Source organism: Engystomops pustulosus, chromosome 1, assembly GCF_040894005.1.
Source record: "Engystomops pustulosus chromosome 1, aEngPut4.maternal, whole genome shotgun sequence".
Classification (NCBI taxonomy): domain Eukaryota; kingdom Metazoa; phylum Chordata; class Amphibia; order Anura; family Leptodactylidae; genus Engystomops; species Engystomops pustulosus.
This window is the reverse complement of record NC_092411.1, coordinates 165,034,255-165,060,399: the sequence shown is the minus strand read 5'-3', so window position 1 is coordinate 165,060,399 and position 26,145 is coordinate 165,034,255. Positions and strand designations below refer to the sequence as shown.

The 26,145-nt window shown below is 43.6% G+C and overlaps 1 protein-coding gene across 1 annotated transcript in view; it reads right to left on the bottom strand.

The window, feature by feature from the left end:
- The window catches only part of LOC140066215 (phospholipid-transporting ATPase IK-like), a 1,118,040-nt gene that overhangs the window by 751,240 nt on the left and 340,655 nt on the right, over positions 1-26,145 (bottom strand). The window contains exon 11 of the mRNA XM_072113746.1: positions 16,930-17,088. Within this exon, the coding sequence (XP_071969847.1) occupies positions 16,930-17,088 (159 nt within the window). The remainder of the gene's footprint in view (positions 1-16,929; positions 17,089-26,145) is intronic.

Here is a 26,145-nt window from a genome sequence, read left to right as displayed (position 1 = left end):
TCAGTTGGATGCCTAAGTAAGGAATGGCATCCTCTGCCCATTTGAAAGGGAACAAGAGTTTGAGTTGATCCTCCATTTGTGCAGAGATGTTCATCGCCAAAATCAGAGATTTCCCTGCGTTCAGTTTATAGTAAGATATTCTACTAAACTCTTTCAATATTTTGATAGTGGCTTCTATGGATGATACCGGGTTAGTTACTGCTATGATCACATCATCGGCGAACAGGCCAATTTTGTGATCTATTGCTCCAACCTTGATGCTAGATATGTCTTGCGATAACCTGATTGTTTCAGCTAGCGGTTCCATGACCATTGTAAAGATCAAGGGGGAAAGAGGGCATCCTTGACGGGTTCCATTAGATATATTGAAGGGATGGGATGCATATCCTGCCATTGATACAAATGCTGATGGTAAGGTATATAGCGCCATTATTCCCCGCCTTGCCGTTTCCGAAAACCCAAATTTCCCTAAAGTTTCCTCCAGGTAGCCCCAATGAACTCGGTCGAACGCCTTCTCCGCATCCAAAGATAGGAGCAGAGAAGGCGTTCGAGTTCGCTCTACAAAATTTACCAGGTCAATAAATCTTCTTGTACCGTCTGAGGATACCCTTCCCCTTACAAAGCCCACCTGGTCCTGGTGTATGAGCCCTGGCAAAAGAGGGGCTACTCTATCTGCCATGATTTTAGCATATATTTTGAGATCCGTGTTCAAAAGGGAAATGGGGCGAAAGTTTTGGGGTCTGTCTGGATCTTTACCTGGTTTAGGTAAAGTGCTAATGGAAGCCATAAGCATCTCCTTAGGAATAATGCCCGTTTTTTGAATAGAATTGAACACTGCTACTAGGTGGGGGGTTAATGTCTGCACAAATTTTTTATAGTACTCATTTGTGAGGCCATCTGGACCTGGGGCTTTGTTTCTTTTGAGATCCCCTATAACTTTTGTTACTTCAAGGTCTGTGATTAGTTTTGATATAGATTCAGATTGAGATTCTGTTAAGGTAGGCAGGTTAACCTTCTTTAGAAAAGTTTTAATATCTGAAATTGTGGGTTGAGTCTCCGTAGAGTCGTCTTTTAGATTATAAAGGGTAGCATAATACTCTGCCATGACTTCTGTCATTTGCTGCGGGTCGAATACCTTCCCTTTTTTTTCAGAAATCAGGTACGGGATTCTCCTCTGCGCTTCTCGCTTTTTAAGTTGAGCGGCAAGTACCTTGCTCGCTCTATTACCTAAAGCATAATGGGAAGCTTTCATTTTGCGCAGTGAGTTTTCGTATTTATACGCATCTAACTCATTTAATTGGTGTTGTAATTCCTTGATCATATCTGTTTTATGGGGGCAATAGGAAGATTTATTGAGTGCATGCAATAGAGAAAGTCCCGCTGATATATGCAATCTTTTTTCCTCACTTATCTTTTTATGGGCCGCTGCTATGTTCCTAAAATGTCCCCTCATATTCATTTTATGGGCACACCATAATAAATCTGGAGCTATATTCTCTCTATCATTGTCTATAAAGAAATTTTCTAAAGCGGAATGTGTCCCTCTTTTAAATTGAGGAAGATGTAGCAAATAATTGTTCAAACGCCAATGGGATGAGCGTGGTTTATCATATTGTTCCTCTATTAGGAGGAAAATGGGAGCATGATCTGACCAGCCTATAGTGCCAATTTCTGAAGATCTTATTCTTGAATATAGAAGGTGGTCTGCTAGGTACATATCAATGCGCGTGTATATTTTATGGGGATGTGAGAAAAAGGTAAAATCCTTCTCTTGCGGGTGGTGCAATCTCCATACATCTAACAAAGCCTCCTTGTGTGTTAATCTGTATAGGTCGGAGGCAACATTGTTTTTGATATTTTTAGAAGTGTCCATGGTTGGCCACATGGTCATATTAAAGTCCCCCATTAATAATACAGATCCTTGCTTGCATTTATTTATTTTATCAAATAAAGTGTGGTAGAATCTGTTCTGTCTTGAATTAGGGCCATATACTGATACTAACGTGTATAAGATATTAGTATAGCATATTATTATGATAAACCTGCCTTGCGGATCAGTAATTTTGTCAATGACTGAAAATGCTAGCGTTTTCTTTATGGCAATCATGACCCCTCTCTTTTTGTCTATGGCTGGGGCAATGAAGACATGAGGGAATTGAGGATGCTGGATTCTAAAAATATCTACTTGATTTATGTGTGTTTCCTGAACCCCAAACACATCCGCCCTAGAATTCAGTGCTTCTTTCCACATTTTGGACCTCTTAAACGGGCTGTTAAGTCCGTTTACATTAATAGACATAACTTTTAACACCATTGTTGATAAGTGTGATTTTGCTAAATAGTACAGAGAAATACAATTTCCAGTAATTTCGTGAAGTATTGTGCCTGATATGAACCATAAACATTATGAACAAAAACTTATAAACCAAAGTACTTCTCCTACCTAGTAAAAGGTAGATCCAAAAAGTCCACATTGGGACTTGCAACGGGGAAAAAACGTGTCCATTGGATCCATCTAACAAACGCCGTCCCGGTCCCCTATGAATGGTGATCTGTATCTTCACAGGTAGTTTGTCTGACCCATCTTAATAAGGTTAGTAACCTTTCAGATACAAACTAAAGAATTGCAAGCAAAACATTAATGGAAGACTATTACCCCTCTCCACGTCTCTTTATGACTTCTTCACCGTCTCCCATTCTTCTGCTACCTGGGGAAGCTGTGTATTGCGCAATGACTTGACTGCTGCTTCTTCCAGGGGTAATCCCCATTCTTGCATGAGATCTTGTAGTTTCGCCGGAGATGAAACGACCACATTTCTCCCATCTTTGGCGATGATCATCTTGACAGGATAACCCCACTTGTATGGAATATTCTGAGATCGTAGTATTCTTGCTGCCCCTTGAAACTCTCTTCTTCTGGCAAGAGTCGAAGCTGACAAATCTGAGAACAGGGTAATTCTCTGGAATCTTTCAGGCAGATCATCTTTTTCTCTAGCAGCCCTCATGACTTTTTCCTTAAAACGGAAGAAGTGCAGCCTGGCAATAACGTCTCTGGGCACATTAGGTGGAAGGCTTCTAGCTTTTGGTAGCCTATGCACTCTATCGATGAGGAGGTCTGCCTGTAGAGCGTCAGGGATCAGGGCCACAAACAAGTCCGTTAAGAACTCGGCTAGTTCTTCTTGCTTTACATTTTCAGGGACCCCATGGAACCTAATGTTGTTCCTGCGAGATCTATCCTCCATATCTGCGAGTTTCAGCCTGAGTTCTTTTACTTCATCTTCTAGATTATTGCTCAAGTCTACTAACTCATTGTGTGCTGAAGTTAGTTCCGCCATCTTGGTCTCCACATGTGCTGTGCGGTCTCCCAGCGCTGTGCATTCACTGCGGAAAGTTTGTAGCGCCAATTGAATATCTTGGTGTAATGAAGCCCTTAACTCTCCCAATAAATTTTTAAGCATATCCTCAGATATCGGGGCATAGGGAGCGTTAGTCACTGGCATACCTTGTGGACTAATATATTGTGCCTGAGTTGTTTGGATTGCCTGCACATTCTGTGGTGAAAAATACCTTCGGCTGTTATCTGGGGTTTCTGGGTCTCTAACCGAAGCATGCAGGAGAGGCGTCTGTGTTCTCATCGCTGGGGAGGAAGCTGCTGAGGAGTGCTGCGACACTTCTGGGGAGCACGTCTGCCCGTGATCTAGTCCTCCTTCTCTGAGGTTTCCGGCGCCATTTTGAGACCTCGTGGACGGGAAAAACTCGGTGAGTTTCGTTGGTCCGGTCTTCTTTTTCGCCCTTCCCATTGTACCGGGTAAGTGTGGAGTTCCTCCGGTGCTTTTTGTATCAGATTCACCTTTGCTGTATGCCGCTATGTGCCGCTTTCAGGGTTCCGGAGCACGGAGAGCAGAAACACGCGTCTCACTCCATGCACTGCCGGCCACGCCCCCCCGGATAGGCTGCACTTCAATGGGGAGGGTGGAGCTGTTTTGGGGGAAAAAATGGATAGAAGGTTGGAGGAGTGTTTAAACTAGAGACCTGGGGGGAGGGCAACTACACTTGTGCAGGGCAAATAGACTGTGTACATAGAGAGCTGGGAAGAGCCATAGGCCATGGGGGAGGAAGGGGGGCTGGAATGAGATTGGGGAATAAGGACAAAAGGAATACGGACAGGGAAAACCATATAAAGTGTATGTACACAAATGCCAGAAGCCTCACAAACAAAATGGAGGAACTGGAGCAGAAATATGATTTAGTGGGTATCAGCGAGACATGGCTGGACAGTAGCTATGACTGGGCTGTTAATATAGATGGTTATAGTCTTTTGAGAAAGGATCCTATAAATAAAAAAGGGTGAGGAGTTTGTTTATATGTGAATTCTTGCTTCAAGCCTGTCTTGGGTGGAGATAAGGGGAGGGAAAAAGAATAATAAAATATTACTAGGGGTTTGTTATAAGGCTCCAAATATAATGGAGGCAACACAGGAAATGCTGATAAGTGAAATGGATGCGGCTTCAAAGCATAATGAAGTACTTATCATGGGGGACTTCAATTACCCAGATATTGACTGGGGGCAGAAACATGCAGGTCCTGCAAAGGTAGCAGGTTCTTGTCAACAACAAAAGACAATTACTTGTCGCAACTAGTCCTGGAGCCAACAAGAGGGGGGCATTGCTGGACCTTATCCTAACCAACAGACCTGATAGGGTATCAAAACTACAGGTTGGGGGGAACCTGGGGAATAGTGATCATAATATCATTGATTTTGTATTACGCTTTACTAAGAGCGTTAGGCAAGGGGCAACCAACACTCTAAACTTCAGGAGGGCAAATTTTCAGCAACTAAGGGAAGACCTTAAAGGCATAGACTGGGATAATGTTCTCAAAGACAAAAGCTACCCCCCCCCCAAAAAAAAAAAAAATTGGACTTTTTCTCATATATTCTAAAAAATGTCCTGTGAGAAACACATACCTTATGGGAAAAAGCATAAGAGGAACAAGAAAAAGCCAATGTGGCTAACTAGTCTTGTGAGGAAAGCAAAAAGCGAGAAAGATAAGGCGTTTAAGGTGCTAAAACGTGAAGGTAGCGATGAGGCATTACAAGATTATAGAGAGAAAAATAAATACTGTAAAAAGCAGATAAAGGCTGCAAAAATAGAGACTGAGAGAAATATTTCCAGGGAGAGCAAAAATAATTCCAAATTATTTTTCAAGTATATAAATGATAAGAAACTAAAAATAGAGAGTGTCGGTCCCCTTAGAAATAACATGGGGGTCATGGTAGAAGGAGATGAGGAAAGGGCCAATCTACTGAATGTTGCCTTCTCAACTGTCTTTACCCAGGAAAATCCCCTGGTGGAAGACACAGTGAGGAATAATGTAAATTATTTTTGGAATGTCAACAGTTTAACCCAGGAAGAGGTACGGCGCGGCCTCGCAACCACTAAGATAGATAAATCACCGGGGCCAGATGGCATACACCCAGGGGTTCTGCATGAACTATGTGCCGTGATAGACAGACCGTTATTTTTAATATTCACTGAGGACTGGTTATGTTCCACAGGACTGGCGCATAGCAAATGTGGTACCAATATACAAAAAAGGATCAAAAAGCGATCCTGGAAACTACAGACCCATGAGTGTAACTTCTGTGGTGGGGAAAATATTTGAGGGGTTTGTTAGAGATGCTATCCTGGAGTATCTCACTGTGCACAACCTTATAACCCAGCGTCAGCATGGGTTTATGAGAGACCGGTCCTGATTGGTTACTACGAGGAGGTAAGTTCAAGACTGGATCTGGGGGACGCTGTGGATGTTGTATATCTGGAATTTTCAAAGGCATTTGACACTGTGCCACATAAAAGGTTGGTATATAAAATGAGACTGCTGGGAATAGGGGAAAATCTGTGTATTTGGTTAAGTAATTGGCTTAGTGATAGAAAACAGAGGGTTGTCATTAATGGCACATTCTCAGATTGGGTTGACGTTACCAGTGGAGTGCCACAAGGGTCAGAATTAAGGGGACTTCTTTTTAATATTTTTATGACCTTGTAGTGGGTTAACACAGTCAAGTTTCAATATTTGCAGATGATACCAAGCTGTGTAAAGTAATAAATACTGAGGTAGATAGTTTAGCATTACAGAGGGATTTGTGGAAGCTTGAGGAGTGGGCAGAGAAATGGTTGATGAGGTTTAATGTAGATAAATGTAAAGTTATGCACTTGGGCCAGGTTAACAAAAAGTATAATTATGTTCTAAACGGTCAATTACTTGGTAAAACTGGAGCTGAAAAGGACTTGGGAGTATTGGTGGATGGTAAACTTAATTTTATTCACCAGAGCCAGGCGGCTTCTGCTAAAGCAAATAAAATTATGGGATGTATCAAGAGAGGAATAGATTCTCATGATAAAGACATAGTTTTGCCCTTATACAAATCCCTGGTCAGACCACACATGGAATATTGTGTACAGTTTTGGGCACCAGTGTATAAAAAGGATATAGTAGAGCTGGAACGGGTGCAGAGGAGAGCAACCAGGATTATTAGGGGAATGGGGTGATTAGAATACAATGACAGATTACAAAATTTGGGATTATTCAGTTTAGAAAAAAGACGACTGAGGGGAGACCTCATTACAATGTACAAATACCTGAACGGACAGTACCAGGATCTCTCCAAAGATCTTTTCATACCTAGGCCTGTGACCAGGACAAGGGGGCATCCTCTACGCCTAGAGGAGAGGCGATTTTACCATCAACATAGACAAAGGTTCTTTACTGTAAGAGCAGTGAGACTATGGAACTCTCTGCCGCAGGAGGTTGTTATGGTGCCTCTATGTACATGTTCAAGAGGGGCCTGGATGCCTTTCTTGAGAGAAAAAATATCACGGGTTATGGGGATAACACATTTATTTTATTCTTAAAGGTTGGACTTGATGGACTTGTGTCTTTTTCCAGCCTTACATACTATGATACTATGATAACCCGTGATATTTTTTCTCTCCAGAAAGGCATCCAGGCCTCTCTTGAACATGTACATAGAGTATTTGTATTTGTTAAAGAACATTTACCACCAGGATTAACACTAACACTGTCCGCTCTTTTAGGATCCAATCTTCTTTTAGCTTTTTAGGACCTTGGTTTGACACATATCTACCTCCCACACTGCAGTCTCATTTTCACTTGATAAAGGAGTTTTTATGACTCTTAAACGCATTGTGACCCGAGATATGGAATAAACATTTCCTAAAACCCGATGATGTGAAGCTTTCTATTCACTGTGCGTGCCATCCTTGACAGTCCCCCACATACTCCATTTGACTTTAATCCAGACCGTCCTGGCAACCGCGTCTTGAGGCAGTACCTGAGATACCCTCACCAGAACCCTACAAGCGATAAATAGCGTTGTGTCTAATTCAGCACAATCGGATCTGGTGAGCCTCCATCCATGTATCTTTGATATCACCACTCTATACTTTAACAATACTACCCTATGAGCGCTATGCGGTTTCTCCTTGTCTGCCTTCCTCTGTCTCTCTAGTATATAGAGTCTGGCAGTGCCCTGTTGGTCTCTGTTAGTATATATAGGCTGGCGCTGCCCTGTTGGTTTTTGTTAGTATATACAGGCTGGGGCTTCCCTATTGGTCTCTGTATATAAATAGAAAATGGCAGTGATGGACTTTGCAGCAGCTGATTTTCTGTGATAAGAGACATGTGCAAATGATTAACATATGCTTTGGCTGTAAGTCATCCGACACGTGTTTCACCTTTTTTTCCCATGACAAGCAAAGCAAAACGTGTCAACGTGTCAGGTGGTGTCCACCCTTGGTCTGTATATACCTGTGTATGTGTCCCTTGTCGTCTATTATTCCTCTGGGTAATGTGCAATGCTTGTTTATAAGCAAATAAATTGACTTGTTTTGAGGAATATGCCTTCAATAGTTCTGTATAGGTCTACTGTGATCTTTTGATCATGTATATTTAGTTAGTTTGACCATTGGTGGACTTTTTCTGTGTATGTTGTCTTTTTAAATGGATTTGTTTTAATTGATCTAATGTCAGATATCATTCCCACGCATCAGGTTTGCTAGGCATGAAGTACTGCATATGTAGTGTGTCTTTTATACAAGCCTTTGTGTAAAAAACATCTAAGTGAGATGTGAGGTCTAAAGACCGTCACATATAATTCCCACACATCATTTGAGCTTCATTTGCAGTGGATGTAAGCAACTCTGATCTCTACAGACAGATATTGCAGATGTGTCAGTCTCAAGTGTCAAATATTTCATTATATGATCTATGTCTCTGACTTCTGATCATGTCCTAAAATGGATACCATGGATTTATGTGTACATTTTATTATATTCTTTTTTTTTTAACATGGGACAAAACATTTTAGGCGTGCAAGAAAATCATAGTCAGCAAATAGATGGTCATTTACTATAATCACTTTACCCAGTACATGGGAACACTGACCAAACTGATCCTTAATACCTGTGGGATAAGGGGTGGAGGGAAGGGAAAGAAGAAAAATTTGGGCTCTGGGGTGCTAAACCATATTCTTGATATTTTTCAGGACAAGAGGATAACTGTACTAATAATACCTAATTAAGTAACTAAGGGTGAGTGTATTCCACCCAACATCATAAAACTTCCCACTTGCCAGTGTGGGTTAAAAATGGTTGTATTCCCGCCTCCACCTCAAAGCTGCATGTTGAAGTCAATGGGGCAGATTTATCAAGCAGTCTGAAAGTCAGAATATTTCTAGTTGCCCATGGAAACCAATCACAGCTCCCCTTTAAAATATTCATGAGCACTGGTAAAATGAAAGCTGAGCTGTGATTGGTTGCCATGGGCAACTGGAAATATTCTGACTTTCAGACTGATTGATAAATCTGCCCCAATGGGGGTCATTTACTAAGGGCCCGATTTGTGGTTTCCCGACGCGTTACCCGAATATTTCCGATTCGCGCTGATTGTACCTGAATTGCCCCGGGATTTTGGCGCACGCAATCAGAATGTGGCGCATCGGCGCTGGCATACACGCAACGGAAATCGGGGGCGTGGCCGAACGAAAACCGAAAAAATTCGGAAAAACCGCCGCATTTAATAACCGAAAATGTGTCGCTTGGGAAGCGCTTACCTTCACCTGGTCCAGCACGGTGTATTCCGGCGCGTTCAGATGATTTTCAGCGCAGCAGCGCCACCTGGTGGACGGCGGTGGAACTACCTTCATAAATCCCGTCCGGACCCGAATCCTGTTCAGAGAACGCGCCGCTGGATCGCGAATGGGCCTGGTAAGTAAATCTGCCCCAATATGTGGCTGTTTCATGGCACCCTAACTAGATAGTAATGTAGTAAAATGTAGCTTAGATTCACTGGCTGCAGCCTCTTGCTACAATAATTAGTTTAAATCTATAATTTTTCCAAGGTTTCCAAAGTGACATGTATTTTAGGTGTCTTCTTTAGAGATGAGCGAGCACTAAAATGCTCGGGTGCTCGTTATTCGAGACGAACTTTTACCAATGCTCGAGTGCTCGTCTCGAATAACGAACCCCATTGAAGTCAATGAAAGACTCGAGTATTTTTCAAGTGGACCAAGGGTCTGCACAGGAAAGCTTGGCCAAACACCTGGAAACCTCAGAAAATGATGGAAACACCACGGAAATGGACAGGAAACAGCAGGGGCAGCATGCATGGATGCTTAATCGCACCATTATGCCAAAATTATGGGCAACAGCATGGCGATGACAGAGTGACCGAATGAGGCTAGATAGCATCTAAAACATCCAATAATTGACCCTGACACTATAGAAGACGGCATGCAGAGGCAGTGGCAGCAGCGGCAGGCTAGAGAGTGGCATGGCGACATACCCCAAATGGACTCAGGCTTCAAACCAATGGGTGGCAGAGAGGAACCAAAGGAGGTGAGCAAGAAGCGCTGAAATGATTTCCTATGTGAACAAAAGGTTGACGGTATATTTAGTCGATAACACAGCATGGTGGCGACATAGTTACCAAGTTCCATAACGTATCTGGTGAAACACCCGAAAAATGAGCCTGACACAGCTCGTTTGATAAGGGGACGACATGTGGAGGCTGCCATGGAGACGACTTCCATGATTAAGAGTGACAGTATGGGGCATCCATATTGCGCTGCTATGATTGAAACTTCAGGTCTCCAGCATGGCGGCGACAGATGCGCCGAGTTCCATTATGTATCTGATGAGACACCTGAAAATTCTGCCTGACACAGCTAAGGGGATGTTGTGCTGTATATCCATTGGTGGACGCTGTGGAGGATCGTGGAGGCGAAACGGACAGGAGACAGCAGGGGCAGTATGCATGGATGCCTCTGAGGCTGCCTAATCTTGGGATGGAGCTGGCGGTCCGCTGCCAGGCGAGCTTTCGCCTGTCGAAGCCCCTGTCTCTCGGCTCCTCCCCACCCAAAATGGGCAAGGGGGCCAGGAACTTTGAAAAAATTATAATTTTCAAAGCAGGCGGGGGCTACAAACAGCACTTCTAAGAACCTTTTGTATAAGATCATGTGTAGTATGGTTCTTATAAGTTTTGGTTATGGCGGGTGAGGGGAATGTAAACTGATGCGCAAGAAGCGGCGAAATAATATCGGTAAATGATAAAAGTTTGCCAGTATATTTTGTGGATAGCACAGCAGGGTGGCGACAAAGTTAACAAGTTTGATGTGGAAGCCATGAAGACAACCCAAAATTCTGCCTGACACAGCTCGTTTGCTAAGGGGACGATGTATGGAGGCAGTAAGGTAGTAGTAGATTAAAGGTGCTGCAGTTAAAACTATGTTAGTTGGATCTTGGGATGGAGCTGGCGGTCCGCTGGCAGACGAGCTTTCGCCTGTCCAAGCCCCTGTCTCTCAGCTCCTCCACACCCAAAATGGGCCTGGGGGCCAGAAGCGCTTACTTAGAAAAAATTATAATTTTCAAAACAGGCGGGGGCTACAAACAGCACTTCTAAGAACCTTTTGTATAAGACCAAGTGTAGTACTGTTCTTATAAGTAATTGGCTTGGTTATGGCGGGTGAGGGGAATGTAAACAGATGCGCAAGAAGCGCTGAAATAATATCGGTAAATGATAAAAGTTTGCCATTATATTTTGTGGATAACACAGCAGGGTGGCGACAAAGTTAACAAGTTTGATGTGGAAGCCATGAAAAAAAAACAAAATTCTGCTTGACACAGCTCGTTTGTTAATGGGACGATGTATGGAGGCAGCTATATGGACGACTTTGGGAGGCAGCTAAGGAGATGATGTGTGGAGGTAGCAATGTAGACAACGTGTGGAGGCAGCTATAAAGACGACGTGTGGAGGCTGCTATGGAGACAATTAAATTTGGATAGTGCCTGTATGTGGCAGTCCAAAAAAGTTGTCAAACCAGAGGAGCAGGTAGGTGGTCCTCCATAAAAATTAAATACATAGAGTACTATAGCTAGAGCCAGTTGGCCCTGGCAAAAAATAGCCAGTTTCTTCTGCTATAGTGTACAAAGAGGAGGAGAATGAGGAAAATGAGGAGGAGGAGTGCATATATTATTCAGGTTGAGCTTCTTTCACCCGGTGGAGAATGGAAATCCTGAGAAATCCAGGCTTTATTCATCTTGATAAGCGTCAGCCTGTCAGCGCTGTCAGTCGACAGGCGTGTACGCTTATCGATGCCACCAGCTGCACTGAAAACCCGCTCAGACAACACGCTTTGAAACCCAGTAGTTGTAGGGAGCTGTGTGATCATTCAGGACGATGGTATGGTCAGCTACGTACTCTCTCACCATCTTTCTGTAAAGATCAGCCCTACTCTGCCGAGACTGGGGACAGGTGACAGTGTCTTGCTGGGGTGACATAAAACTGGCAAAGGCCTTGTAAAGCGTACCCCTGCCAGTGCTGGACAAGCTGCCTGCTCGCCAACTCTCCCTCGCTACTTGTCCCGCAGAAGTACGCCCTCTGCCACTAGCACTGTCAGAAGGGAAATACTGTTTCAGCTTGTGCACCAGGGCCTGCTGGTATTCATGCATTCTCACACTCCTTTCCTCTCCAGGGATGAGAGTGGAAAGATTTTGCTTGTACCGTGGGTCCAGGAGAGTGAATACCCAGTAATCGGTGCTGGAATAAATTCTTTGAACACAAGGTTCACGGGATAGGCAACCTAGCATAAAATCTGCCATATGCGCCCAACTCGCAAGAATTCACTCCCCTCACTGGCCTGACTGTCCATTTCCTCCTCCTCCAACTCCTCTTCTTCTGCCCATACACGCTGAACAGTGAACTCTTCTGTCTCGCCAACATTCTCCTCCTCTTCCTCTTCATCTTCCTCCACCTCCTCCGATATGCGTTGAGAAACAGACCTGAGGGTGCTTTGGCTATCAACTAGGGAATCTTCTTCCCCCGCCTCTTGTGACGAGCGCAAAGCTTCTGACTTCATGCTGACCAGAGAGTTTTTCAACAGGCCAGGCAGCGGGATGGTGAGGCTGATGATGGCGGCATCGCCACTGACCATCTGTGTTGACTCCTCAAAGTTACTCAGCACCTGAAAGATAACAGACATCCACATCCACTCCTCATTGTAGACTTGAGCAAGCTGACTGACCTGACTACCAGTTATGGTGGAAGTTGACATCTGGCAGTCTACAATCGCTCTGCGCTGCTGGTAAACTCTGGATAACATGGTTAATGTTGAATTCCACCTCGTGGGCACGTCGCACAACATTCGGTGAGCGGACAGTTGGAGGCGGCGCTACGCTGCCCTGAGAGTGGCAGCATCTGTGCTGGACTTCCTGAAATGCGCACAGATGCGGCGCACCTTTGTGAGCAAATCAGACAGATTGGGGTATAAGACATATAAGAGGAACCGCTGAACTATGAGATTTAACACATGGGCCAGGCATGGCACATGTGTCAGTCTGCCGAGTTGCAGAGCCGCCACCAGGTTACGGCTGTTGTCACACACAACCATGCCTGGCTTCAGGTTCAGCGGTGCCAGCCACAGATCAGTCTGCGCCGTGATGCCCTGTAATAGCTCTTGGGCGGTGTGCCTTTTATCGCCTAGGCTCAGCAGTTTGAGCACCGCCTGCTGTCGCTTAGCGACGGCACTGCTGCTGTGCCTAGAGCTACCGACTGATGGCGCCATGCCTACGGATGGTAATTCGGAGGAGGAGGTGGAGGAGGGGTGGGAGGAGGAGGCATAGTAGGCCTGAGAGACCTGGACCGAGGTAGGCCCCGCAATCCTCGGCAGTATATGACTAGCCCCAGGGTCAGACTCGGTCCCAGCCTCCACCAGGTTAACCCAAAGTGCCGTCAGCGACATATAGTGGCCCTGCCCGGCAGCACTCGTCCACGTGTTCTGTGGTCCGGTGGACCTTGTCAAAAACAGCGTTGGTCAGGGCAAGGATGATGTTGTCTGACACGTTCTGGTGCAGGACTGGGACGGTACATTGGGAAAAGTAGTGGCGGCTGGGGACCGAATACCGAGGGGCGGCCGCCGCCATAAGGGTTGCAAAAGGCCTCGGTCTCTACAAGCCTATAGGGCAGCATCTCCAGGCTAAGTAGTTTGGAGATGTGGACGTTGAGGGCTTGGGCGTGTGGATGGGTTGCACTGTACTTCGTCTTGCGCTCCAGCGTCTGGGGTATGGAGAGCTGAACGCTGCGCATGGAGACATTGGTGGATGCTGTGGAAGATCGTGGAGGCGAAGGTGTGGTTTTCGCACGGGAGGTGTTTGGGACAGGGTCCTGGGCAGGGGGCTGACTAGCAGAGGCAGCAGATGACACAGGGGAAGGAGCAGTGGTGTGCCCGGCCGGAGGTGAACGGCCTTGGTTCCATTGAGTGGGGTGTTTAGCATTTATATGCCTGTGCATACTGGTGGTGGTTAAGATGGTAGTGGTGGAACCCCTGCCGATCCTGGTTTGGTACAGGTTGCACACCACAGTCCGTCGGTCATCCGGTGTTTCTTTAAAGAACCTCCAGACTTCCGAAAATCTAGCCCTCGCCACGGGAGCTTCACTACGTGAAACATTTGGCGCTGATGCACCAGCTCTGGCCCTGCCTTTCCGTCTGGCCCCACCACTGCCTCTTCCAACCTGTTCTCGTCGAAGACTCGCCTCCGTCTCACCCGGCCTATCAACCCAGCTTGGGTTTGTCACCTCATCATCCTCCGATCCCTCAGTCTGCTCCCCCCTCGGACTTCCTGCCCTGACAACAACTTCACCACTGTCTGACAACCGTGTCTCCTCATCGTCTGACACCTCTTTACACACTTCTTCCACTACGTCAACAATGTCATCATCACCCACAGACTGCGACCGGTGGAAAACCTGGGCATGGGAAAAGAGCTCAGCAGCAACCGGACAAGTGGTTTGTGACTCTGGGAATGGTCCAGAAAACAGTTCCTCAGAGTATGCCGGTTCAAATGCCAAATTTTCCTGGGAGAGGGCAGACTGGGGGGAAGGAGGCTGAGGCGGAGGAGCTGGAGGAGTGCTGATTTCGGTGACATGGGTGGACTGCGTGGAAGACTGACTGGTGGACAAATGGCTAGAAGCATTGTCCACAATCCATGACATCACCTGTTCGCACTGTTCTGGCCTCAACAGTGCTCTACCACGAGTCCCAGTAACTTGAGACATGAACCTAGAGAGTGTAGCTCTGCGGCGTTCCCCTGCTCCCTCATCAGCAGGTGGTGTCTCATCCCGCCCAGGACCACGGCCTCTGACCCCTGCAGTAGTTGGAAGCCCACGCCCTCGTCCTCTACCCCTAGCCCTCGGGTTCAACATTTTCAAAATTAAAGTGTAAACTGTAAATTTTTTTTGTGTTTGTTTTGTGTTTTGGTTTTTTTAACAAAACAATGCTATCCTATTGCTATGGCTAGTTTCTAACCTACACTGACAGCACACAACAGGATTTTGTGCTGTGCCTGATGACTTTTAGTTTTTATAAAAAAAAAAAGTAAAAGCAGACTGTGCCTAATTCAATCAAACCCCTAATAAATTGTCCCACTAAATAGAACGTTCGCAAGTCTCCCTGCAAATTCGTCACAATATGGTACTAGCTGCACTACTAGTGCCAGCAAGGCCATCCACAAGCAAATCAACAAAACATAGAATATATAACGCTATTGTAGCCCTAAGAAGGCCTGTTGGGTTCTTGTATGGCTAGTTTCTAGCCTACACTGACAGCATACAGCTGGATTTTGTGCTGTGCCTGATGACTTTGAGTTATAAAAAAAAAAGAAAAGTAAAAAAAAAAAAAGAAAAAGCAGACTGTGCCTAATTCAATCAAACGCCTAATAAATTGTCCCACTTAGGTGTTTGAGATGGATATGTGTGTCACTAAGAGCTAAATAGAACGTTCGCAAGTCTCCCTGCAAATTCGTCACAATATGTTACTAGCTGCACTACTAGTGCCCGCAAGGCCATCCACAAGCAAAGAAAAAAAAAATATTCTAGCCCTAACAAGGGCTGTTGGGTTCTTGTAGACTCACTCCTGCCTAACAGTAAGCTAATATAACACCCTAATGCTATCCCTGCAGCTGCAGCAGGTCACTCCCTAACGGCATCCAGACAGAGAATGATACGAGCAGCGCGGGCAGGGGCTAGTCTATTCCAGAGCCACCTGATCAGGCCAGCCAACCACTGCTATCGAAGTGTAAGGGTACCAGGTCATGCTGGGTGGAGTGCAGAGTCTCCTGGCTTGTGATTGGCTCTGTTTCTGGCCGCCAAAAGTCAAAACGGCGGGAGATGCCATTTTCTCGAGCTGGCGAAGTATTCGTCCGAGCAACAAGCAGTTACGAGAACGCTAATGCTCGAACGAGCATCAAGCTCGGACGAGTGTGTTCACTCATCTCTAGTCTTCTTGACTCCTAACTAGCCAGTTCTTTGATTCGCCAGATGCAATCTATCCTCTCTTCCCATTCAATTATGGTTGGAGCTCCTTTCTGGAGCCTATTAGCTTTGCAGCTTGTACAGTGTGGGTGGGCAGGTTCTTTTTTTGTTGGTGCCATTGTTTGCTTGGAAGCAAGAACAGGAAATCAGGGGTTAAGGTTGTACCTCTGAGCTTACCAAGCCTTTTTGTTTTAGGACTTGAGGGGTATTTTACCATTAAGCTGATATCTTGTAAGAGTGCTCCTGAATCCTGACACATCTGATGAAACCATGGGATCTTTTATGGATCATGGTTATTTGAGCTTACCTTTGGCACAGATTTTTTTTCTCAGCCAATTTTCAAACCATTTGGGATCTTTCAGCATTAGTCGGTATGATGTGCTTAAGTTCTTCCTTCTGGAAGAAGGTTAATGTTATGCCCTTACTGGACAATTTATCTATTCATTATTGTAGGGATGTCCCCAGGAAGGTTTTGAGAGTGTGATTTTGTAAGAATTTCCATAGGTCTGGTGACCCTACTTTAGCTTGCTTTTAGATCAGTGGTAAAAAAAACCTTTAAGTTTGGGAGGTAAATATGGTCATTAAAGGGGTTTGCCCATGTAAGAAGATTCTCAAATGCTAATCCCCTAGTGATGTTTACACAATAAAGATAATTTTTAACCCCTTACTTTACAAGTTCATTGTCATGTTAGCATTATCACTCAGTGATGGTCAGTGTGAGATTCCAGTGCTGTGAGATAGAGTGTGCTGACAATGTGATTAGATAATCAGGGTGAAGGTTTAGATACATATTCATTTACCTTCTGAACATTGTACTAGTATATGACACATAATTATTATTATGAGACAGATCTCAGACTATCTAGACATACATATCAAAAACGTATCACAGACATACTATCAAATATTTAAAATATCTCAATCTTGCACCACATTGCTTCCATTGATGAGTTCTGTGGTTTTTTTTAAATGATGGCCATATTTCCAGCAAAATTTACTTTCAAATCCTACACAGAAAAATGTTATTAATAGTATTATGTATACCTGCATATATGACAAGTCCATAACAGATGTCAGTATTGCGCACTCTGCAATCCCTAAGCAAAATGTTCTCGTTGTTCAAGGGATATTTTCTCCCTTTCCAGCTCAAGACCCCCACAAAGCTGTGTAGCAAGGAGTTTGGAGTCTCGCATGTAACAATGCCTGTAAAATGGTAAACATTACTATTACTTTTTAAGGATGATTTACAAAAAAAAAAATTAACCAGTTAAGTTCTTTTATTTTTTTCCAAACAAAGCTAGAATATTTCAGAATTTTTAGTTTTAGAAATAGTAAACATAGCAAAATAAAAACTTTTACTTTTAAATTTAAAAGTAATTACTTTTAACAGAAAACTTAGTAGTGCAACATAATGGGGCAGATTTACTTACCCGGCCCATTCGCGATCCAGCGGCGCGTTCTGTGCGGTGCATTCGGGTCTTCCGGCGATTCACTAAGGCAGTTCCTCAGACGTCCACCAGATGTCGCTGCTGCGCTGAAGTTCCCCGAGATCCGCCGGAATGCACCATCCTATACCTGGTGAAAATAAGTGTGCATCCTGCGTCACTTTTTTTTTTAATGCGGCGGTTTTTCTTATCCGTTGGGTTATCGTTCGGCCACACCCCCCGATTTCCGTCGCGTGCATGCCGGCGCCGATGCGCCAAAATCCGATCGCGTGCGCCAAAAACCCGGGGCAATACAGGGAAAAATCGACGCAAATCGGAAATATTCGGGTAACACGTCGGGAAAACGCGAATCGGCCCTTAGTAAATGCCCCCCAAAGTGTTTCTTTAGCCCCTTAACCCCTTAATGACCGCCCTATCGGCTTTTTACGGCGTTCATTAAGGGTACTTAAGATTTCGGGACACTGTGTCTCGCTGGTGCCGGTGTCGGGCTGTGATATCACAGCCCAGACCCGACACTAACACCCGGGATCGGAAAAACTCAGATCCCGGGTGTTTAACCCCTTACACGCCGCGGTCAAGCTTACCGGGGGATCCGATCCCTCCTGCCTCAGCCCCGGGTTCCGCCGAGTGACCCGAGACTGTCGGCTCCTCTCTGTGCCGGGTTCCGCCTCCTGGCAGGACCCGGCTGTGTGTAACTGAGCATGCTCAGTTACTTACACTGATCTACTTGATCGCTTATTCAAGCCAAGAAGTAGAAAATGTAAAAAAAGTTTAAAAAAATTAAATCTTTTTATAATATAATTAAATAAATAAATAAAATAAAAGTCCCATAATCTCCCCAGTAACACATAAAATGCAAATAAAGTAAATAAAACACAAAAACACGTACATATTTGGTATCACCGCGTCCGTATTAATCTGTACAATAAATCTAAATCAATTTTGAACCCGCTCGGTGAACTACGTAAAAAAAAAACTCAAAAAACTTCCCATAATATTCAATTTTCCATCAAACACCATCACAAAAAATGTTCTAAAAAGTGATCAAAATAAGTTACGTTCCCCAATATGATACGACTGAAAAGAACAACTAAGACATCATATGTTCGCATTACCAAAAAAAAAAAAAATGTATAGGTCGCACAATGTGACAATACAAATCTGCTGTGAATGGCGGATCCATTCATTCTATACTCGGCTGTGCGCCCGTACAGCAGTTTACCACCACATATGGGGTATCAGTAAACTCGGGAGGAATTGGGCATCAAGCGTTGCAGTGCGTTTCATCATTTAATTTATTATGAAAATGTCAGTTTTGGCCTAAATGAATGTATTTTCCAAATAAATTCTATAGTTTCTAAATCGCAGGTCCATATTTTTTAACCCATATGAAACACTTAAAGGGTTAATAGACTTAATAGAAGTTGTGTTACATATGTTGAGGGGTGAACTTTCTATAGTGGGGTAATTTATGGGGTTTTACTATTATTTAGGCCTCTCAAAGTCACTTGAAAGCTGAGTTGTCCCTCAAAATGTGAGTTTGGCAATTTTCATGAAAATAAGAAAAATCGCACCTAAAGTTCTGCACCTCATAACATCCTAGAAAAATTACCGGAAGCATAAAATATCATCCCAAAATAAAGCAGATATTCTGTATATGTTAATTATCAAACTTTTTGGGTAGTTTTACATCTTGTCTGGAAACCAGAACATTTCAAACTTGGAAAATGAAGAATTTTTACAAACTTTTGCCAAATTTTCACTTTTTTTCAGAACGAAACGCAAAACTTATCACTTAAATTTTATAACTAACATGAAGTACAATGTGTCACGAGAAAACATTCTCAAAATCACCCGGATATGTTAAAGCGTTCCGAAGTTATAACCAATTATCGTGAGACATGTCAGATTTGAAAAATCGAGTCTGGTCATTGAGCTGAAAACTAGTGTCGGTGATAAGGGGTTAAAGGAAATCTACAACAAGGTTCAATTGTTGATTGTAAACCACGCATACTTACATACAGTATGTGCTGTGCGCTTGTTCAAGGGTGGGACAGTAAAACATTTTTAAAAAATAGCTACAATAAAAAAAATGAAAAATGACAGAACTTCTACAAATTAAAAAAAGAAGTTAAAACCACCACACAAACATTATATATTGCCGCGTCCATAACAACCTGTACAATAAAATAAAATCATGAATAAATCTATGCATTGAACACTGTAAAAGAGATAGTAAAAAAACCATGCCAAAAAATTAAGAGTTTTTACATCCAAACAAACAAAAAAAAATTAATCAAAAGTCCCATTTATGCCAAAGATTCCAATAAAAAAAACACACAAAACAGTCATAATACAGCTAAATCAAGAAAAATATGTAAATGTTATGCCTTTTAGAAGATGGTGATGCCAAAAATAAAAGATTTTTCTCTTCAAATGTGTTTTTATTTAGCAAAGTTATTTAGCAAAGCATCGTATAAATAAAAAAGGGGGAGGGGTTTGTTTATATGTGAATTCTTGCCTCAAGCCTGTCTTGCGAGATGACATCAGTAACGCAAATGCAAATGTGGAGTCCCTATGGGTGGAGATAAGGGGAGGGAAAAAGAATAATAAAATATTACTAGGGGTTTGTTATAAGGCTCCAAATATAATGGAGGCAGCATAGGAAATGCTGATAAGTGAAATGGATGCGGCTTCAAAGCATGGTGAACTTCAATATCATGGGGGACTTCAATTATCCAGATATTGACTGGGGGGCAGAAACATGCAGGTCCTTCAAAGGCAGCAGGTTCTTGTCAACAACAAAAGACAATTACCTGTCGCAAATAGTCCTGGAGCCAACAAGAGGGGGGCACTGCTGGACCTTATCCTAACCAAAAGACCTGATAGGGTATCAAAACTACAGGTTGGGGGAAACCTGGGGAATAGTGATCATAATATCATTGATTTTGTATTACGCTTTACAAAGAGCGTTAGGGAAGGGGCAATCAACACTCTAAACTTCAGGAGGGCAAATTTTCAGCAACTAAGGGAAGACCTTAAAGGTATAGACTGGGATAATGTTCTCAAAGACAAAAGCCTCTCCCCAAAAATGGGACTTTTTCTCATATATTCTGAAAAAGTCCTGTGAGAAACACATACCTTATGGGAAAAAGCATAAGAGGAACAAGAAACAGCCAATGTGGCTAACTAGTCTTGTAAGGAAAGCAATAAGCGAGAAAGATAAGGCGTTTAAGGTGCTAAAACGTGAAGGTAGCGATGAGGCATTACAGGATTATAGAGAGAAAAATAAATCCTGTAAAAAGCAGATAAAGGCTGCAAAAATAGAGACTGAAAGAAAAATTGCCAGGGAGAGCAAAGATAATCCCAAATTATTTTTCAAGTATATAAATGATAAGAAGCTAAAAACAGAGAGTGTGGGTCCCCTTAAAAATAACATGGGGGTCATGGTGGAAGGAGATGAGGAAAGGGCCAATCTACTGAATGTCGCCTTCTCAACTGTCTTTACCCAGGAAAATCCCCTGGTGGAAGACACAATGAGGAATAATGCAAATTCTTTTTGGAATGTCAACAGTTTAACCCAGGAAGAGGTACGGCGCCGCCTCGCAACCACTAAGATAGATAAATCACTGGGGCCAGATGGCATACACCCCCGGCTTCTGCATGAACTATGTACCGTGATAGACAGACCGTTATTTTTAATATTTGAAGATTCCACAGGACTGGCGCATAGCAAATGTGGTACCAATATACAAAAAAGGATCAAATAGCGATCCTGGAAACTACAGACCCCGTGAGTTTAACTTCTGTGGTGGGGAAAATATTTGAGGGGTTTGTTAGAGATGCTGTCCTCGAGTATCATAGTATCATAGTATATAAGGCTGGAAGGAGACGCAAGTCCATCAAGTCCAACCTTCAAGAATTAAATAAATGTTTTATCCCCATAACCCATGATATTTTTTCTCTCCAGAAAGTCATCCAGGCCTCTCTTGAACATGTACATAGAGTCGGCCATAACAACCTCCTGCGGCAGAGAGTTCCATAGTCTCACTGCTCTTACAGTAAAGAACCTTTGTCTATGGTGATGGTAGAATCGCCTCTCCTCTAGGCGTAGAGGATGCCCCCTTGTCCTGGTCACAGGCCTAGGTATAAAAAGATCTTTGGAGAGATCCTTGTACTGTCCGTTCAGGTATTTGTACATTGTAATGAGGTCTCCCCTCAGTCGTCTTTTTTCTAAACTGAATAATCCCAAATTTTGTAATCTGTCATTGTATTCTAGTCCCCCCCATTCCCCTAATAATCCTGGTTGCTCTCCTCTGCACCCGTTCCAGCTCTACTATATCCTTTTTATATACTGGTGCCCAAAACTGTACACAATATTCCATGTGTGGTCTGACCAGGGATTTGTATAAGGGCAGAACTATGTCTTTATCATGAGAATCTATTCCTCTCTTGATACATCCCATTATTTTATTTGCTTTAGCAGCAGCCGCCTGGCTCTGGTCACTAAAATTAAGTTTACCATCCACCAATACGCCCAAGTCCTTTTCAGCTTCAGTTTTACTAAGTAATTGACCGGTTAGAACATAATTATACTTTTTGTTTCCATGGCCCAAGTGCATAACTTTACATTTATCTACATTAAACCTCATCAACCATTTCTCTGCCCATCCCTCAAGCTTCCACAAATCCCTCTGTAATGCTAAACTATCGACCTCAGTATTTATTACTTTACACAGCTTAGTATCATCTGCAAATATTGAAACTTGACTGTGTAAACCCACTACAAGGTCATTAATAAAAATATTAAAAAGAAGTGGCCCCAATACTGACCCCTGTGGCACTCCACTGGTAACATCAACCCAATCTGAGAATGTGCCATTAATGACCACCCTCTGTTTTCTATCACTAAGCCAATTACTTACCCAGATACACAGATTTTCTCCTATTCCCAGCAGTCTCATTTTATATACCAACCTTTCATGTGGCACGGTGTCAAATGCCTTTGAAAAGTCCAGATATACAACATCCACAGCGTCCCCCAGATCCAGTCTTGAACTTACCTCCTCGTAGAAACCAATCAGATTAGTCTGACAGGACCGATCTCTCATAAACCCATGCTGACGCTGGGTTATAAGGTTGTGCACAGTGAGATACTGCAGGATAGCATCTCTAATAAACCCCTCAAATATTTTCCCCACCACAGCAGTTAGACTTACGGGTAGTTTCCAGGATCGCTATTTGATCCTTTTTTGTATATTGGTACCACATTTGCTATGCGCCATTCCTGTGGAACATAACCAGTCCTGTGGAATCTTCAAATATTAAAAATAATGGTCTGTCTATCACCGTACATAATTCATGCAGAACCCGGGGGTGTATGCCATCTGGCCCAGGTGATTTATCTATCTTAGTGGTTGCGAGGCGGCGCCGTACCTCTTCCTGGGTTAAACTGTTGACATTATAAAAAGAATTTACATTATTCCTCATTGTGTCTTCCACCAGGGGATTTTCCTGGGTAAAGACAGTTGAGAAGACGACATTCAGTAGATTGGCCCTTTCCTCATCTCCTTCCACCATGACCCCCATGTTATTTCTAAGGGGACCCACGCTCTCTGTTTTTAGTTTCTTATCATTTATATACTTGAAAAATAATTTGGGATTATTTTTGATCTCCCTGGCAATATTTCTTTCAGTCTCTATTTTTGCGGCCTTTATCTGTTTTTTACAGGATTTATTTTTCTCTCTATAATCCTGTAATGCCTCATCGCTACCTTCACGTTTTAGCACCTTAAACGCTTTATCTTTCTCGCTTATTGCTTTCCTTACAAGACTAGTTAGCCACATAGGCTTTTTCTTGTTCCTTTTATGCTTTTTCCCATAAGGTATGTGTTTCTCACAGGACTTTTTCAGAATATATGAGAAAAAGTCCCATTTTTGGGGGGGGCTTTTGTCTTTGAGAGCATTATCCCAGTCTATGCCTTTAAGGTCTTCCCTTAGTTGATGAATATTTGCCCTCCTGAAGTTTAGAGTGTTGGTTGCCCCTTCACTAACGTGCTTAGTAAAGCGTAATACAAAATCAATGATATTATGATCACTATTCCCCAGGTTCCCCCCAACCTGTAGTTTTGATACCCTATCAGGTCTGTTGGTAAGGATAAGGTCCAGCAGTGCCCCCCCTCTTGTTGGCTCCAGGACTAGTTGCGACAGGTAATTGTCTTTTGTTGTTGACAAGAACCTGCTACCTTTGAAGGACCTGCAGGTTTCTGCCCCCCAGTCAATATCTGGGTAATTGAAGTCCCCCATGATAAGTACTTCACCATGCTTTGAAGCCGCATCCATTTCACTTATCAGCATTTCCTCTGCTGCCTCCATTATATTTGGAGCCTTATAACAAACCCCTAGTAATATTTTATTTTTATTTTTCCCTCCTCTTATCTCCACCCATAGGGACTCCACATTTGCGTTACTGATGTCATCTCGCAAGACGGGCTTGAGGCAAGAATTCACATATAAACAAACCCCTCCCCCTTTTTTATTTATACGATCCTTTCTAAAAAGACTATAACCATCTATAGTAACAGCCCAGTCATAGCTACTGTCTAGCCATGTCTCCCTGATACCCACTATATCATATTTCCGTTCCAACATCAAGAGTTCCAGTTCCTCCATTTTGTTTGTGAGGCTTCTGGCATTTGTGTACATACACTTTATATGGTTTTCCCTGTCCGTATTCCTTTTGTCCTTATTCCCCAATCTCATTCCAGCCCCCCTTCCTCCCCCATGGCCTATGGCTCTTCCCAGCTCTCTATGTACACCGTCTATTTGCCCTGCACAAGTGTAGTTGCCCTCCCCCCAGGTCTCTAGTTTAAACACTCCTCCAACCTTCTAGCCGTTTTTTCCCCTAAAACATCTCACTGTGCACAACCTTATAACCCAGCGTCAGCGTTGGTATATAAAATGAGACTGCTGGGAATAGGAGAAAATCTGTGTATTTGGGTAAGTAATTGGCTTAGTGATAGAAAACAGAGGGTTGTCATTAATGGCACATTCTCAGATTGGGTTGACGTTACCAGTGGAGTGCCACAGGGGTCAGTATTGGGGCCACTTCTTTTTAATATTTTTATTAATGACCTTGTAGTGGGTTTACACAGTCAAGTTTCAATATTTGCAGATGATACTAAGCTGTGTAAAGTAATAAATACTGAGGTCGATAGTTTAGCATTACAGAGGGATTTGTGGAAGCTTGAGGGATGGGCAGAGAAATGGTTGATGAGGTTTAATGTAGATAAATGTAAAGTTATGCACTTGGGCCATGGAAACAAAAAGTATAATTATGTTCTCAACGGTCAATTACTTGGTAAAAGCAGAGCTGAAAAGGACTTGGGGGTATTGGTAAACTTAATTTTAGTGACCAGCGCCAGGCGGCTGCTGCTAAAGCAAATAAAATTATGGGATGTATCAAGAGAGGAATAGATTCTCATGATAAAGACATAGTTTTGCCCTTATACAAATCCCTGGTCAGACCACACATGGAGTATTGTGTACAGTTTTGGGCACCAGTATTTAAAAAGGATATAGTAGAGCTGGAACGGTTGCAGAGAAGAGCAACCAGGATTATTAGGGGAATGGGGGGATTAGAATACACTGACAGATTACAAAATTTGGGATTATTCAGTTTAGAAAAAAGACGACTGAGGGGAGACCTCATTACAATGTACAAATACCTGAACGGACCTGAACGGACAGTACAAGGATCTCTCCAAAGATCTTTTTATACCTAGGCCTGTGACCAGGACAAGGGGGCATCCTCTACGCCTACAGGAGAGGCGATTCTACCATAACCAGGTTCTTTACTGATTCTACCATAAAAGGTTCTTTACTGTAAGAGCAGTGAGACTATGGAACTCTCTGCTGCAGGAGGTTGTTATGGCGGACTCTATGTACATGTTTAAGAGAGGCCTGGATGCCTTTCTCGAGTTATCTCGAGTTATCACGGGTTATGGGGATAACACATTTATTTAATTCTTAAAGGTTGGACTTGATGGACTTGCGTCTTTTTCCAGCCTTATATACTATGATATACTATGATTAGAGATGAGCGAGCACTAAAATGCTCGAGTGCTCGTTATTCGAGACAAAATTTTCCAGATGCTCGAGTGCTCGTCTCGAATAACGAGCCCCATTGAAGTCAATGGGAGACTCGAGCATTTTTCAAAGGGACCATGGTTCGGGAATAAAATGTGTTAATTAATTGAAAGAGAATGTCTTCTGATAAGTTAGCAGATGTATGCAAACATCTGCAATCTATTCTTCACTGTTCCGCGCGTATATTATCTCCCGACAAGTTAGCAGATGTGAAGAACAGTGAAGAATAGGATCATTTAAGTGAAAAACACAGTGAAGAATAGATTGCAGATGTTCGGCACATCTGCTTACTTGTCGGGAGATACGCTGTCTCCGTGCCCCGCTGTCTCCGTGCCCCGCTGTCTCTGTGCCCCGCTGTCTCCGTGCCCCGCTGTCTCTGTGCCCCGATGTCTCCGTGCCACGCTGTCTCCGTGCCACGCTGTCTCCGTGCCACGCTGTCTCCGTGCCCCGATGTCTCCGTGCCCTGCTGTCTCCGTGCCCCGCTGTCTCCGTGCCCTGATTTCTCCGTGCCCCGCTGTCTCCGTGCCCTGATGTCTCCGTGCCGCTCCCCGATGTCTCCGTGCAACGATGTCTCCGTGCGGCTCCCCGCCGCTCCCCGATGTCTCCGTGCCCCGATGTCTCCGTGCCCCGATGTCTCCGTGCCGCTGCCTGATGTCTCCATGCTGCC